This window comes from Carassius gibelio, chromosome A7 (assembly GCF_023724105.1).
Source record: "Carassius gibelio isolate Cgi1373 ecotype wild population from Czech Republic chromosome A7, carGib1.2-hapl.c, whole genome shotgun sequence".
Lineage (NCBI taxonomy): Eukaryota > Metazoa > Chordata > Actinopteri > Cypriniformes > Cyprinidae > Carassius > Carassius gibelio.
Window position 1 is genome coordinate 24,133,908 of NC_068377.1, and position 16,954 is coordinate 24,150,861.

Sequence of the window (16,954 nt, forward strand, 5' to 3'; positions counted from 1 at the left end):
CTGTTTTTCTTTCTTTTTTCCCCCTGATGCGTACTTGAATCTCTGCAGAGGTCCACAGTTGTACACGTTTTTACCTGTGTTATTGTAATCATTTAGTCTTGTGTGCCACTTTGAAGATAATAGTTTTGAAATGACGAGGCACAAGATAAGTTCATTTGCATCGACTGTGCTAGACCAAATGTAAAGGGAATTGCACGCTAAGTGAAGTAAACTCTTTGTTTGCTTGCACAAGTAAGAGTCTGAGCTCTATCTCTCTATATCGTCTAGAAGTTTATGGCCTGCTCTGTTGGCGCCAGGCGCTCTAAGACTTGACTACAATCAGCTACAGCAACAGAGTGGCCAGGTCTCGCTGAGGTTCTCTCCCTTTCCTCTGTTTTTAGTCTACTTCCTTCCTCAGGTTCTCAGATATTCTCTTTTTGCTTGCAGAACAACAGGCATGCTTTAAAAGCACACAAAATGAATGGAAGGGGTCAGCTTTAAACAGCAATGCAGAGACTGTTGTTCAATCAAAGAGGAAACAATCTTTGAATTACGTACTCTTCTGATATATTGTTTAGCTACAAGAATTAAATTGTATATGGTGGGTTGTTGTTTTGGTGTTCTTTTAATGAATCTGGGTAAATGAAGACTTGCTCCCTTTGTGATGTTACATGCTTAAAACAGATCTTTTCAGTGTAGATCATAGAGCTCCTGGTAAAGAACAGAATTTGCTGGTCTAGAGACTGTACGTTTTTATCAATTATATATATATATATATGTTTACATTGTATTTTAAATTAAAATAATAAAAAGTAAAAAAAGAAAAAATGACAGCCTGAGTTTATATAATAACAGTTAGTTCCGGTTTGTCAGTTGTGTTTCTACAGGTTACATCATTATGTCAGTTATGTCTTTAGGAGTGAGTCATTTGAATAATTCACTAAACTGATACATTCAAAAACAGACTTATTCAGAAGCAAAGCAAGTGAATGTTTGTTTCCGAAAAGGCATACTCAATGAGTTGGTACTTAATTTCAATAAGTACTTACTTAACGAGCGCTAAAAGAGTACATACTGTACAGCCAAATCTCCTTAAGTATGAGGTTCATCTATACATCATTGGCCATGTTCACGTCATGTGATCTTTGACATTATAAGCGCAACACCTTAAAAGATAAGATTGACAGGTTTAATTAATGTATATGTAAATATTTTTACGTTGATGAAATTTGCTCATTTTGTGCTCTTGTTGAAAGAAACAGCTGTTAAAAATATAAAAACTTAAATCCACTAAAAATGAATTGGTTATATAAGGTAACAATATTGTTACCTTATATAACCAATTCATTTTTAGTGGATTTAAGTTTTTAAATTTTTAACTCTACTAATATGACCCACAGTTTAACCCTTAAATATATTATTTTTTATTATGATAACACAAAATCGGTATCAGTTTATATAATGTGCGAAGTAGTTCATCCACATGCAAAACTTGCTTAAATCTCCTTTGTTTTCCTCTTTTTCTTGCTGAATTTAACTCCCATTCCTCAGGCTTATAACAAAAACAACAACAAATGCAGTTTTTTTTTGGATGCACTGATTATATGAATATTATGATTATTTAAAGATATTTAAGCTTTTTTTCTGTGTATATAATCTCATATAATCTCCTACTGTGATGTGCGCAAACCTATTATAGTTATGTTTTCTGTTTTTTTTGTCATTATGATTGTTCCTTGTTAAAGGTACAACCATCTCTCCCTGAGCTTGTATGTGATTATAAGTTCTGCAGTAATAATATTAAAAAAAGAAGATAAGCAGAGCAGATGCATAGCTCATAGCATCAGCATCAATTTTTATTACATTTAAAAAAGGGGTTTTAAATCACACAAGGTAGAAAACAGTGGCTGAATGAAATGGTTCACATAACCGACTCAATTACAAACTTTAAGAAAATCAAACAATGGCAACCTGGATCATCAAGGACATCCAAAGTTCAAGGTATAGGAACCGAGGCTCGACAGCAGGACAGAAGGCCACAATCGGCCTACACAGCAAACCACCTTTCACTTACACCTGTGACACATTCACACACATAAAAACACTCCAACCAGTACTCCTGACAGAAACACCATCACCAGGAATCATACTCCTGCCTTAAGCACTCAGCTCCTGTAACAAACAGAAATCAGGTTATACACTTGAAGACAGCATCCCTATCACAGATGGATTATAATAAGGAGAGTTGTCCAGCCACAAATTAAAACATCTCCCAAAATAGCTATAATACAGAGAGATAAATCAATTATTGTGATTACGACAACAAAAGTAATCAAACAAAATGAAAACAAACTCAGAAACACTCTCAACACACATTCACAATAAAAGCTTCCAACGATTACCAAAGAAAAAGAGAAAAATTGATAAACCAAGGAACAAACACACACACACACACACACACATACACACGGATGATAGTTCCCACGTAGCCAGGAAGCAGTGGGTTTGATGGAAGACAAACGCATCCGTAATGGTATGTGAACTCCCGCACCAGTTGTGCTGAATTGGTCTCAAACCTCAACTGTGCTTAAATACAAAAGGACCGCTTTAACACAAGCAAATTCATAAAGAACACAAGTCGCAACAGACTCACTTACCTGCAAATGGGCCACCCTAGCCAAATGCTAGCCACAGAGTTTCATTCAAAATGCCATTCTGGGGAACAACTAAATGTAACACAGGAAGCAAGGGGCGGGACTCGTGATGCCATGGTACCTCCCCCACAAATTTATCTGCCCAATGATAGGACAAGCAATGAACAATCAGCCAACCAAATGCAAGCAAGAAGGGCTACAATCTACCTCCCGCTTCTGCATTGTCGCTCCGACGATGGATAAACATTACCTTCTCAGTTCCAAGGCCTAAACAATACCGAAACGGTCCTAAATGTCCCCATCAACAGCTCACCTTCATTACCCACCCCTCTTGCAGCCCATATTGGGATGTTGACCAGCTCTAGCTCGCCCAGACTTTGGGTACTACTCCACCCTCGGACAAATTTTCTGGCAGTTGGGCAACCTCCTTTTCAAGAGGCTGACTCATCTGCAGCTGGAGAAGTTTCTGAAATCACAACCCACAAATCCCCATGCTCAGACTCCTCTGAACCCTCCTCACTCAAAGGTGACACCACTTTGACTACTGGTCTATGAGAGGGTACATGGCCAGGAATGTCCTGTATTCGAGCCTTCAACATGGAGCGGTGCACCTGCCTCACCTTATCCAAAGCATCCACAGGGGCAATAGAATAAACTGAACTTCCTTTTTCAGGGGCCTTCACCACCTGATACACCACTGGGCTCCACAGGTCACAGATCTTTGTTCGACCTCTCACCCCGACATGCCGGAGATATACTGGTTGACCCTCCCCCAGTGGTGTATGCCGCACGTGAATCATGTTGTGCCTTACGGCGCTCTGCAGTGACTCTAAGGTGCTCCCGTGCTCCTTCAAAAGCTAATCGGGTTTGATGCTCGATAACCCACTCATGCACACTTCCTGCAGTCATCTCCTCAACTCTACCTAATAAAAAATCAACTGGCAAACGAGGCTCTTGACCAAGCATCAAATAGTATGGCGACTCGCCAGTTGATTGATGGGCAGTGGTATTGAAGCTAAATAGTACCTGTGGCAGACATAATGCCCAATCCCGCTTACTTGAAGGAGGCAGAGTGCGCAAAAGGTTGTGTAAGGTTCTACTGAACCGTTTGCACTGGCCATTCCCTGCAGGATGGTAGGGGCGGGACTCGTGATGCCATGGTACCTCACTCCCGAATTAATACCTTTGCTCACTGCCCAATGATAGGACAAGCAATGAACAATCAGCAAAACAAATGCTAGCAGGAAGGGCTTCACTCGTCCTGCTACATTAAGATTACCCCAGAATGAATTACTAGCCCACACAAACAATTATGAACAATAACAATGATAAATGCTGACCAATAAATAACTATACCATGTATTATATATACTATGTTATGTGTGTGTGTGTTTGTGTGTGTGTGTGTGTGTGTGTGTATATATATACATATATATCTTTAATAATTAGTGATTCAAAATCTTTATTTATTTTAGTAAAACAAGAAAATTTGTATTTGTTTTGTCATATGACATGCAAGACTACACATTAGACAAATGCAGCCAAGGTGAATACATCTACATTTTTAGTCAAGTAATGAATTAATGTATAAGTTAATCAAACAACTATATTTTATTCACAGACAGCAACAGGAAACATGAATAAATGAGTAAAAAATAAATAAAAGTAACCATGATAATAAATAAATACACGTCAAAGAAACACAAGGAACAAAGCTTTATTAAAAAATGTCTAACAATGATGTACATACAGGCGGTGAACCCACATCCTACTGCATCTCAACACAGCTGTGCCAATTCTTCAGCTTTATTCTGATAAAGCAGCTGCCCACCATGCCCCCCTTCACCTGTCTCTGACGTCCACCACGTCCCTCATTGCTGCAGTCAGACTGAATCTGATCATGGATGGGAAAGGGACATCGAGGCTATCCTTGCCTGAGTGCACAGAGAGGATGAGGATGACCATGATGATGCCCCTGAACCACACAATCTTGAACAAGAGTGAAAGAACATGTGTGGGACAGTCTAGGTGCTGCGGTGTCTGCTCCAAACATTCATGTGTCTGCTCTCCAGGCATTTTCATATTTTTGTCATTGATACAATTCTTCTTTCACTGTCAACCAGTGTGTCCTCGAGCAAGGCTCTTTTCTCCAGGTTGCTGCAGGGCAGTTGTGGGGTCCCTGTAATAAGAGCACTGTGCACTTTGCATGAAAGCATCTGCCAAATGCAGAAAGGTAAATGTGATTTCTGTAAATCTTTTTTATGTCTTGGGCACAAACGCACAATAAAGTTGCTTATTTCTTAAAAGTTTTTCTTTAAGGTACTACTATAATATAAGTGCTTGCCTTCATTTCATACCATTTCTATTGGGGGGTTTAATTGGTCAGTTCACCCAAACCTATCATCAGTCATTTTAATAGCACAATGTCTTTTGATTTCTGTATTAGAAGTAACAAAATGATCTTACTTTATATTTTTGATTCAGGTTTTCTCATTTTTTCCCCCACAAATGCTGGCGTCATCTTTCCTTGCAGGTACTGCTCCACCACAAAAGATCTGCAGCAAATGCACAGAAATCAAGAATCAGAAAAGTGATGTGATAGCTCTCTTTGAAATTACAGTAATACAAATAAACTGTAACATAATTAAGATTTAAAAGATGTTTTATTGATGTCTGTAGTGTACTTACTGAGAGTCTTTGATGGCAGCATTCCTTCATCAGTCACTCTGCAGTGGATAACACACGTGTGTCTCATCTGTCCCTGTAACATCCAGACAAGAGGCAGTCTCCTCTGTAATTTATCTTTTCAATATTACATTTACATGTTGAGGTAGTTGCTTATGTGTTTGCTTTTTATCCAACAGAAATGTTCCTCGGTTTATCAACAATACTAAAGGACAAATTAAATAGATAACTCATGTTTAATTACTTTATGTAGATTCATCTGTTCATTTAGATTACTTACATTCATCTAAAGCAGTGTTGACAACAGTGAATAACACACATAAAACAGACATTTAGTGGTCGTCTTTAAAATGTATATGGTTTATGTAAATTAACTTTTATGGACCGAGCTAATAATGAACAGCTGTAATATGTATTATAAACAAAGATGAATAACTGCTGTAATAGATGTATTGTTCATCGTTAATGTTAGTTAATATTGTCAGCTACAGAAAATATATTTAAAGTAAATATTTCCTTACAGTATAAGTACTGTATAATAATACAATTTCCAGAGGAGTAGAGGATTCTGCTTTTGTTAAAGATATTCAGATATTTTTTTCATATGCACACATCCCTGCCACGTAGAAGCATCACATTTACACAGCAGACATTCATTTAGGTCTCTGGCTGTCTCCTTGTCTTCACCATAAATGAGGTTTTCCTTGCCGAAACTCTGTTTTGACCGCCAGAACCTTCCACAGGAGACAGATTACACTAATGTCTGTCTGTGGCTACGACTTCCTGCTACCATAGGCCACACCAGCAAATCAGGTCCTTACCACACAGCTTATTTACATTGTCTAATCATGCATTCAATTGGAGATGTTTTCATCAGCTTATGCAATCTCAGCTCAACTCGCTTCAGCCTATATTAGTTGTACTTGTGTCATCTGAATGTATTTGTTTTTGTCTCTAGAGCATTTTGGCAGTATTCATGGAATTAGCGCCATCCAGTATGTATGGACCGGAGGAAAGGCCTTAAGGGATGTGTGAGCACTGTCTTTTTCTGTCTCCCACTGTCTCGCCTCTTTCCCTAAGGTCCATTAGGAATAAGGGGCTTGTTGACATGCTATTCCTGTTGGGTCTTGCTAGACCCCATCAACAAGACCATGTCTGTCCGGACTGGATGGACTGGGGTTATTTTTGGGGGTGGTTTGGTGCTGGTCTCTGTCTCTGCTCCAGACTTCTGCTGATAGACTATCTAAGAGACTTGATGGGAGTAGCTGGACTTATTAGCCTGACGCCAGGCTACAACAGTTATCACCCCTATGATAAGTGAAGGGAGAAAGCCCAAGGATTCTGTCACTGAACGGAAGACCACTATGCAGTTTGCTCTTGATGCTGACAATTTGCAGCAAGGGTTTTTTATGTATGCTATGTAATTCACCAAAGCAAAGAGGGGTATATATATATATATATATATATATATATATATATATATATATATATATATATATATATATATATATATATATATATATATATATATATATATATATGACTCAACCTATGCATAGCTTAATAAAAATCCAAATTTAAGATGAAAATTTCAGATGGCACTTAGAGGCTTTTGCATCTGAACTCTTCATATATATATATATATATATATATATATATATATATATATATATATATATATATATATATATATATATATATATATATATATATATATATATATATATATATATATATATATATATATATATATATATATAATAGTGCAAACATTGCACAGCAGTTAAATTGTAGTGTTGTAGAGGTACTAGTATTTTTATAAAATTAATATTAAAAAAAGCTAAATGAATTTATAATGCATTGATTTTTGTTGTTGTTAATATTGTGATATTATTTAATTAACACAAGCACAGGTACATGTTGCTCCTTTAAGAGTTCGGAAACTTGATACTGTGTTTGCGCAACAATCAGCTCGGCTCGCAGCCGCCAAAGTGTCTAGACGAGCACATGATGGGAATCAACCAATGGCTCCACCGCTCTCCTCAGGGGCCCCGTGTGTGTGTGTTTCTGACGAAGAAAGAGGGTGAAACGGCGAAAGACCATCGAAGAATCCCATTAGCCTCGCTCGAAACACGGAACGAAGCATCAAGACATCCTACGTCCGCTTATCCACCCGTATCGACCACTTTGCCGTCGCAACACAATCATTTTCTTCCGCGAGGAGCGCGTGGAACCTGAATAAGGATTATAGTGAAATCCATTCATGTGTTCAGCGTCATTAAACTGCTGAAGAAGGTTTGCTTGAAAAAAAAAAGGTTCTTTTTCGGAGATTATCAAAGTTATTTTTCTGCATGTCGTGCATTTCGTGTTGTTCAACAAGAAGTTTCTCATATTGTTGGGGAATGTTTACAGACTGGATGCACCGCTCCTCATGTAGTGCCCTATCATTATTCTAGCCATCCATTTGCTACAGTGCTGATATATTGTAGCAGTGGAGTCTAATGTTGGGCTTTGCTCAGGCTCTGCTTGGCTGTGCATGTGAGCACAGATCATTGATGTCGGACAGCGAGCGCACGAGCGTTTGGAGTCTCAGCGGTTCTGACCAAACATTGGAAAAACGGATGCAAACTGTTTAAGTTGTCGTATGTTCAGGACGAGACGCACGGGTCTGGTTCGGCGACTCTGGAGAAGCCGTTTGGTCACAGCAGGTAACGAAGGTTGCGATGGTGGTCCGGATAACTGGAGTGACAGCAACCCGGAGAAAATCCCCAGAACGGAATACGCACAGGGAAACTATGCGGGCTCGTGCAGCAAACGCGTAGAGGAACCGGGGATCCTTATTGATCATGATGGACCCCTCAACGAGGGGAGCGAGTGCAGGACGGTAACATGCTGTTTGTTTAGAAACCTCCCCAGAGGCAAAAACAGACTTGCCTGTCGCCTAGAACATAGGGACCACAACAACTACAGCAGTCTGAGTGGCAGGGAACGCACAAATGGTGCCGCGACCGAGCAAGAACTCAAGAAGTGCACTTATGCGTTTCTCAAAAAGTTGAAGGAGAAGTCTCTGGATGTTTTACTGGAAGTTGTGGAGTCTCAAGGCGGGATGCCAAGTGAATGTGTTCTGGTTTCACAGACTGAAGTGCGAATTGGAGGTCAGCTGGTGTCTCCACAGTACCTGCTGTGTCGACTCTTCCGCTGGCCGGACCTGCAGCTCTCCTCTGTCCTCAAACCGCTCTGTCACTGTCAGAGCTTCAGGACAGAGGACAGCCAGACCCTCTGCTGCAACCCCCATCACTACAGCCGTGTCTGCGGACCAGTCAAGGATGGTAAGGAAACCTCTAAATGTTTTTAGTCAAGGGTTTAATGACTGTGCTGTTCGTTTGAAGTGTGTTTTCATCCCTGCTGAAAAAAGCAGAACTTGTTTGCTGGTCTTAGTTGGTCTCCCAACCAATCCAGGTTGGTCTTTTTGATGCTTCTAGAGGGGTTTTGGATAGAGAGGGGAGTTAGGACAGTGATACTCCTGTTCAGGAAGCGGAATTCCCAACTAGAATCCCTCTGGGATTCTCAATTTCTCTGCTCCCTCCCTATTCACAAAAGCACTACCCTAACATTGTGTTTAAATAAACTGTTGTAGATAAAGAACTGAATTATTGAAAAATTGAAGAGGGTCAAGAAAAAATACACACTTTAAAAAATGCAACATGCTGGTTTAGTGACTGCACAACATCAAAAATAAATGTCTAAAGCAATATGAATTGCACTATAGTCCTACAAGAGCCCTTGACATGGATACAAAATGACAATACAGTCCATTAGCACCAACACTAATATTCAGTGGTTAATCGTTTTGATATATTAAGTGTTTTTCATGAAGATTTCATTCTCTGCATTAGCAAAATTGCAGTGTTTCCACCAGCTGTAATAATGTGATTCAGAACAGGTCACTTTTAATTGGATTCCATGCATTCTTGGCACATAACGACACATCCATTTGTCTTTTTGATGGATGCTCTTCTTCACCTGTAATTTCCATTCCAGCCGGGAACATTCTCATTTGCTGTAGAAATGCTGTGCCAAATGCTGTCACAGTATTATATCTCTAGGTTAAGGTCTGGTCTTATAGCCTTGAAAAGTCAGAGATGTGCTCCGTTTTAGAGGGATGCTTAGTTAAAAGAAAAATCTAACTCAGTTCTCTCTATTTTCAGACACACCTCCTCCTCCCTACTCCCATGTCTCCCCCTTACAAGAACATAAGCCACTGAGTAAGTCATTTTGTCTTTCTTGTTTCATTTAATAATCAAATATTCCTTGAAATAAAGTATGTTGTTTTAACCCTGTATGTCATGTTATTTTAACAGCAGTAAAATGGAGAAATATATATATTTTAATCTTGTCATTTTGCAGATTCTTCCCTCCCAGTGATGCCTTACGTAGAAATGGAAGCCACACGTTCACTTGGTGGCATGTCACAGGACTATTCAGGTTGGTGTGCAAGTCTTAAAGGGGGGGTGAAATGCTCGTTTTCACTCAATATCCTGTTAATCTTGAGTACCTATAGAGTAGTACTGCATCCTTCATAACTCCAAAAAGTCTTTATTTTTATTATATTTGTAAGAGAAAGATAGTCTGTACCGATTTTTCCCGGAAAAACACGAGCGTCTAGAGGCGTGACGTGGGGGCGGAGCTAAAGAATCACGAGCACCAGTAGGCTTTTGAGTTGAGAGCATGTGGAAGCTGTGACACAGATCCAGAGGCTGAAATTTAACAAGAGCAGCATCAGCAAAGGCGGTATGCTATGTGGTATGTACTGAAACTGTATATATTTGCTTAGCGGTTTTGGAAAATGACTAAGTTCCACCTTATGTCGTCTTTTTTTTTTTTTTAAGCTGTACATGTGGAAAGTGTAGTTTGATGACAACATCGCATTTTGTTCACTTCATGTGCTTAAGCGCTGATAGCTAAGTTAACAACACAGAGATATTTGAAGCAGTTTTACTCACCGCATGCGGTTCCAACACACAATCGTGACCCTTTTCCGTTGGGACTGCATTATCCTTAAGAAATAAACGATGTGCAATCCGAAATGCAGGGGAACAAACAAAAACACTTGCACAACTCCGTTGATGCTCTGTAAAAATAAACTCCATCCACTGGTCCCTTAATGCTCTTTCTCTTTTGGTAATCTGTGCAGGGTTGTCTTGCCCTGGCAACCAAAAACACACTTCTTTTGTGACTTTCTGCGACGCTCTCGCTCTGATCAGTGAATGTCTCTGCTCTGCTATACGGGAGCGCGCGCTCTTCCGGCAGAAGAGCGCGCACTTAGGACCCATATAAGGAAATTCCGCTCCATCTAACGTCACACAGAGCCATACTCGAAAAAACTTTCCGAAACTTGTGACAAACCGGAAGGAGTATTTTGTACTTCAAACGTACAACTTAATTTTTGAAACTTTGTCCATGTTTAGCATGGGAATCCAACTCTTTAACAGTGTAAAAAACTCAGTATGCATGAAATAGCATTTCACCCCCCCTTTAAGTAAATGAATGCATTTAAAAGGGGGTAAAGTGTGTTCAGTAACTCCTGCCTTTATTCAACTTGAATATCAAATGGCTTATACTTAAGCTACACTTAAAATGTTGCATAAGATTTCTTTCAAATAAATGCTGTTCTTTTGAACATTCTGTTCATCAAAGAATCCGAAGAAAAATAAATCAGTTTCCACAAAAATATTATCCAGCACAACCATTTTAAGTATTAATAATAATAATAATAATAATAATAATAATAATAAGCACTAAATTTAATACTGCTGAAAATTAAACTTTGCCATCACAGGAATACAATTAAATATATTAAACTTTAAATACTTAGAAATCATTTTAAGTATATAAAAATAGTTTCCAGTTGTAATGATATTTCACAGTAGTTCTGTTTTTACTGTAGTTTTGATAATAAAAAGGCTTGGTTGGCATAAGAAACTTCTTTCAAAAAAATAAATAAACATCTTAACAACTCCAGTCTCTTGTATATATATATGTTTATATATATATATATATATATATATATATATATATATATATATATATATATATATATATATATATATATATATGTATATATATATATATGTTAGTGTGTATACTGAATGTGATGTTTTGGTTCAGACTTGTGGTTGCAACTGTATGTTTTCAAATAGTTAGCTTAGCCATGCTATATTTTTTTAGCATTTATTCAGCTAAGCATTCCTCTCTCTATCATACATACAGACATTCACATCTGAACATAAACTCGCAGTGCTTATTTGATGGTTCTTGAAACTTCTACTCAAGACGTCATCCAGCAACTTTTCAGCGCTGAGTCAAAATTAGATTATGGGCAACAATGGGCAGTTTTGTCAGGATGCTCACTGGGGGACTCAGGGCCTCCTGAGCTCTTATCAGCACTGTGCCGTGTTATTATTACCCAGAATATAGAGCTCTGAAGACAAGGAACGAGATCCTCTTTTGGTGTGTCACATATGTTCTTTCCTCCATTATTTTCATGTTTTCGCTTCCTGCTGAGTTTTGCAATGCAAGCCCTGGCACAGCAGCCAGTTGCATTTTAAAATAAGGTTTAAATTACAGGCTTGACTGTGGCTTCCCCTCTTCCTGACAGAGCGCAGGCCAACACGCAATTTAACTAATGAAATCCTGCCTGTCTCTGCAGAGATTCTTTACAGATGTTGACAAAGAACCGACTCTAGAAGTTGTTGGAAAATTATTTTGCCCCTGTTTTTTAAGGGACATGTATATTAAGGCTTTTTAGATTGTTAGGTTTTCGGCTGATTTATTGTAATTGCATTTATACACGATTGCATGCGTCTGTCTGCATATTACTCTCAGTTTCTCCTCAGTATTGTGACAGGGAGAAATCATTTTGCTTTTTCATTCCGGCACAAGCTGTTAGCTTCATCTTAGATAGGGATCAATATGCAGTCAACCACAAATTCATCATCCAGAGGAATGAGCAAACAAATGACTGGCAAAAAGATTTGTCCTTCAGTATAAGGAAGTGTGTATGTTTGCCTAATTGCAATGTATTATGTCACTAAAAATGAAGGATATGGGATTCTATTATCATTTAATCACCCTCATGTCATTCCAGCCCTGTATGACTTACTGTCTTCTTTAGAGCACAAATGAGTTATGTTTTGACTGCAGTGTCTGTACAATATAAGTGAATGGGATCCAAAACAACATTGGACCCCACTGACATTCACCTGTATGGATTTGAAGACACACAATTATTGTTCATGATGATGATGATGATAGTGAACTGTTATTTTAGAATAAAGAAAGAATGACTGCTGCTATTGTTCTTGAGTTGTGAAAATACTACTGTAGCAGTGTTCCCTGGCAGTTCTCATGGTGGCATTTCCATTATCACCCCTCTAAGCTCCCCCCACCATTCACTGGCCCTGTGGAAGGGTCTAATATGTGGAGGGAGATATAATATTTGGCACAGCAGGACAGACAAGACTCCTTCCTCTCCTTCCCCCTCTCATTTTGTGGTGTTGGTTTAGGCTAGGCACACAAGCGCCAAGAATGCTATTGCAGGGACTAACAACTGCGCATGCAAAACAGAACAACCCACTAAAGGAGAGGTTGAAAGTTCCTAAACGTTGTCATAACATTGGCATTTCTTACAGGATTAAACTAGGCTGCAGATATGTGATTTGGTTGTCTTTGCATACGATCGGATTAGGTTAAATATGAAAATTAAACAATGAGGCACTCTATGAAAAGCAGATGAAAAGATGACTTCTGATAAGTCTTTTGCATTGTTTTCCTATTTTGCACAGTTTTTCCATTGTGTGTATTTCAAATCCAGGAAGAAAGTTTGTGGGCACATACTGAGTGAGCGGCCAGAGAATCGGAGATAATGATCATTTATTTCAGTAACAAAATTTACTTCATCAACAGTGTGTCCTCTTCTGTCTGTTTGGACTGCAGAGGGTTGAGACTGAGCAGAATGAGGTCACAGGCCCAGGACTTTAGATCTTCTCCCTCAATAGAGCCTGTGAAGCAAAATAATGCCATCAGTCTGTGTTTGAGTTAATCAGACTGGATAGGCTGGCGGCTGGGGGGTCAGGGGGTCGCGAGCCTTCACTGAGTGGTCAGAGAGCTGAATGCTGGCCCTCGGAGGGGGAGAGGGGGCCCCAGTCGGCCCCGAGCAGGGAGAGAGGAATGCTGAGGCAGGAGCGGGGGGTGTTAGAGTCAGAGATGACAGATTTGGGCCTGTTAGTGGGGGTCGTTGCTTCTTCAGTTTCGAATCCTCTCCTGATAGGATTGGAGATTTAAAGAATAATATGTACTCTGTACCATCAAAAAGAATAAGAGAGGTGAAGTGAAGAGGTGAGAGTGGTCAAAACATTGACTTTACTTGTCATGACAACACATTACTGTAGAAAGTGGCTTTCAGAAACACCAAACCTCATGTCACTTTACACAAAAAATTGTTATATTAAATAAGTGTTATTTAATTCTTTAATTTAATAGGGACAATGCACATTAATGAAAATCTGCATAAAAAAGGTAAATATCCCAGATTATAGGAACATTGCTGTATTCATTGTTATCCAGCTTTATAGTAATATCAACAACAAAACAACCACAATAATAACAATTATATATTTCCAGTTTTTTTTTTAACTAATCATCCAAAAACTTGTTCAAAAAATAAATTTTGAATATTTTGAAATGAATAACATTTTAATATTAATTGTATTTATTTGGAAAAATGTTTATTAATTTATTAGATTAATTAGTTTATTTAATAAGGACAATGCACGTTAGTATATCATCAAAATATAAACATGCCAGATTATAGCGACATTGCTAAAAAGATTTCTATCCAGTATTATAGTAATATTAACAATGACAATTTATAATTATTATGTTTTTGTCTTTATATCAGTCATTATTAAAGATAAATAAATAACTGAAACAATTTGTATGATTTTACAACAAATAGATTTCAATCATTTTTCCAACTAAATGGAAAAATTACTGTAGAAGCTCTTTTATTTGAAAAAGTATAATTATCTAAATATTTGTTTTATGTGTTTTGAATACTTTGGTTAGTGCATATTTTTTTAATTCAAGTTTCTTATGTTTTACTGTTTTTTTTTTCTTTCACAGATGTCAATATGTCTTCCTCCTCCATGGCTCAGAATCACTGGTGTAACGTGGCATACTGGGAGCTTCGTACACGCGTGGGCCGTCTGTACCCAGTTCATGACGCCTCTCTTAGCATCTTCTATGACCTACCTCAGGGTACAGGCTTGTGCTTGGGCCTGCTCCCCCCCTCTCTGCGTTCCACCTCCGTCCAGCGCACACGTGGCAAGATCGGACACGGCATCCTCCTCAGCAAAGAGCCCGATGGAGTATGGGCCTACAACCGCAGTCAGCACCCTATATTTGTGAATTCCCCAACTCTGGAACATCACCCCCACCTGAGTTTGACTGTGAGGAGAGTCATGCCAGGCTACTCCATAAAAGTTTTTGACTATGAGAGATCGTGCCAAATTCAACCTCCCAGTGATTTGATGCACATGGAAGGGCCATATGACCCGAACAGTGTGAGGATCAGTTTTGCCAAGGGCTGGGGACCATGCTACTCAAGACAGTTTATTACATCATGCCCATGCTGGTTAGAGATTTTACTGAACAATCACAGATAACGCATACATATCAACAAATGCAGACATATATATCGCTCTTACCATACCCTGCACAAACGTTCAGAGACCCGCTGCCACAATCCCAAAAGTAATCTATCTAAATTTAATATAAAGTTTTATATAAACATATTATATGGAGATACTTGTAAATACTGAGTCATTTTTACAACATAATTATTTATGTATGATGCAATGTCTATGGATGGACAGAGTAAATAAAAACCAGAAATGCTCTTCAGAGTTCTGTGTGTTACAATGTGCCATTTTTTTAATTTATGTTGATTCTTGTATTATCGTACATTGATTTTATATACTGTATGGGTGCCTGCAGGATTTCATTTGAGGGTTTGCACAGAAATAAAGTTTTTCCCCCTCAAAAACAACACTAAAAAGATTCAAAAATCAATATACTGTATGCACATTAAAAATGCTTTAAAGACTAAAGATGGCAAAAAGCAACAGTCAAAGACATCCATCGAGCACATGTTTGGTCCAAACAAATGCCAATAGACTGAAAGCAATCGCGTTTGAAAGAACTGACTCGGAACAACGATTAAATCATGAATGACTTGCATCTCTGGTTCAGATGCCAGATGTATAGGTAAGATGACAACCCCCCCCCCCCACCCCCCCCCCACCCCCTTAATTTTTCCTGTTAACTACAGATGGAGACAAAACTCACTAAAGGCATATTTATAAATTATCTGTTTACTAATTCATGTTCACATTTCGTTCACGAGTCGTTACCATTGATCATTTGACGTTTTATGTCTGTTTTTGATGGCTGTTCACAATATCAAGAAACAAGCAAAAATTTGACCTCTATTTTAATTTTATCTTTATTATCAATGCTAAGATTACAGTCATGAGTCTTTTGTCTTTGATGACAGAAGTTTGATGTTTGACCGACTTCATGAATAAAACTATAGAAATGTTATGGCATATCAAAAAGTCCTCTGTGAAATATGAATCAAGGTTGTTATCTAAGGATATTTTCAAATGGCTCCAAAGTTTAACTACTTAATTCGTCATTAGAGCGGGCCATGTATTCTTCAAACCATCTAAAAAAACCCTCTGCTAGTTTTTAAGGAGAATTAAATGTTTTTATTCCATTTTTGAAAGTTCAAAGTGACCATTACTTTGCTCACACATCACATTAAGTGTCACAGCTCTCTGTTTCCACTGTTGCAATGGATTGGGGTTCAGGGAGGCTTTCTTTTCGTGCCGTTGTTTGTTCTAGAGGGCGACCGCGTAGCGGCTAGCTTACTCAGCAGTCTGCCTGGCCCCACCTCATCCTTTTTAAACCAGGACTCCCAGAAAGCAACATAGACATTATCCCTGCGCCACACTGCCATGGGCGCCCGGCTCCAGACACGTTCTTCAGCTCTGTGAACACCATATTATGATTGTGGAGACAGAAGAGGAAAAAAGCACCTTTGAACATTTGTGTCTGTGCAGGGAAACGGAAAAGTAAAAAAGCCAAAAGCATTTGCATTTAGCTTGTTTGTCTGCTTTCCGTCAGGATTTGAATAGATTCAACTTTTGAAATCAACATTGCATTCTCAGGGTTTCTCAACAGTTAACGTGATTCTGCATAAAATGGCAATAATATTGTCTGTTCTCCTTTATGCATGTATCTCTAATTGATCTCATTTGTCACATTCTCGAAGCAGGATCTCTGGCTCTCAGCTGTGTTTCTGCGTGAGGTTTCTGGCCATGGCTTTTTTAACTCCATGGTGGGCTGACCTCACGGTGAACTAGATTCTGAGTGTGTGGTGATTTTGGCTCAGCCAGTGCTGCTCTGATTTGGTTTCAACCGCACCAGATCACACGTGCAACCTGCAAAGAATTAACTCTAATATTTGCCATTTGCATATGTAAACAGAACTGATATTCCCAGAGAATGATCTA

The 16,954-nt window shown here is 38.7% G+C and overlaps 1 protein-coding gene across 1 annotated transcript; it reads left to right on the forward strand.

Moving 5' to 3' along the window:
* Positions 1-7,327: 7,327 nt before the first annotated feature.
* On the forward strand, positions 7,328-15,283 carry LOC128016893 (mothers against decapentaplegic homolog 6). The gene is made up of 4 exons (XM_052601813.1): positions 7,328-8,647; positions 9,527-9,583; positions 9,726-9,803; positions 14,502-15,283. Exons 1-4 carry the CDS (start codon positions 7,963-7,965, stop codon positions 15,041-15,043), a joined length of 1,362 nt encoding a protein of 453 aa, XP_052457773.1. The 5' UTR covers positions 7,328-7,962; the 3' UTR covers positions 15,044-15,283.
* The last annotated feature ends 1,671 nt before the right edge of the window (positions 15,284-16,954 follow it).

Excerpts from the sequence above, each read along its gene's own strand:
- LOC128016893 (XM_052601813.1), top strand. The coding sequence starts at position 7,963 with ATGTTCAGGACGAGACGCACGGGTCTGGTTCGGCGACTCTGGAGAAGC. Across the intron at positions 8,648-9,526 it reads CTGCGGACCAGTCAAGGATG|ACACACCTCCTCCTCCCTAC; the intron begins GTAAGGAAACCT and ends CTCTATTTTCAG. Across the intron at positions 9,584-9,725 it reads ACAAGAACATAAGCCACTGA|ATTCTTCCCTCCCAGTGATG; the intron begins GTAAGTCATTTT and ends GTCATTTTGCAG.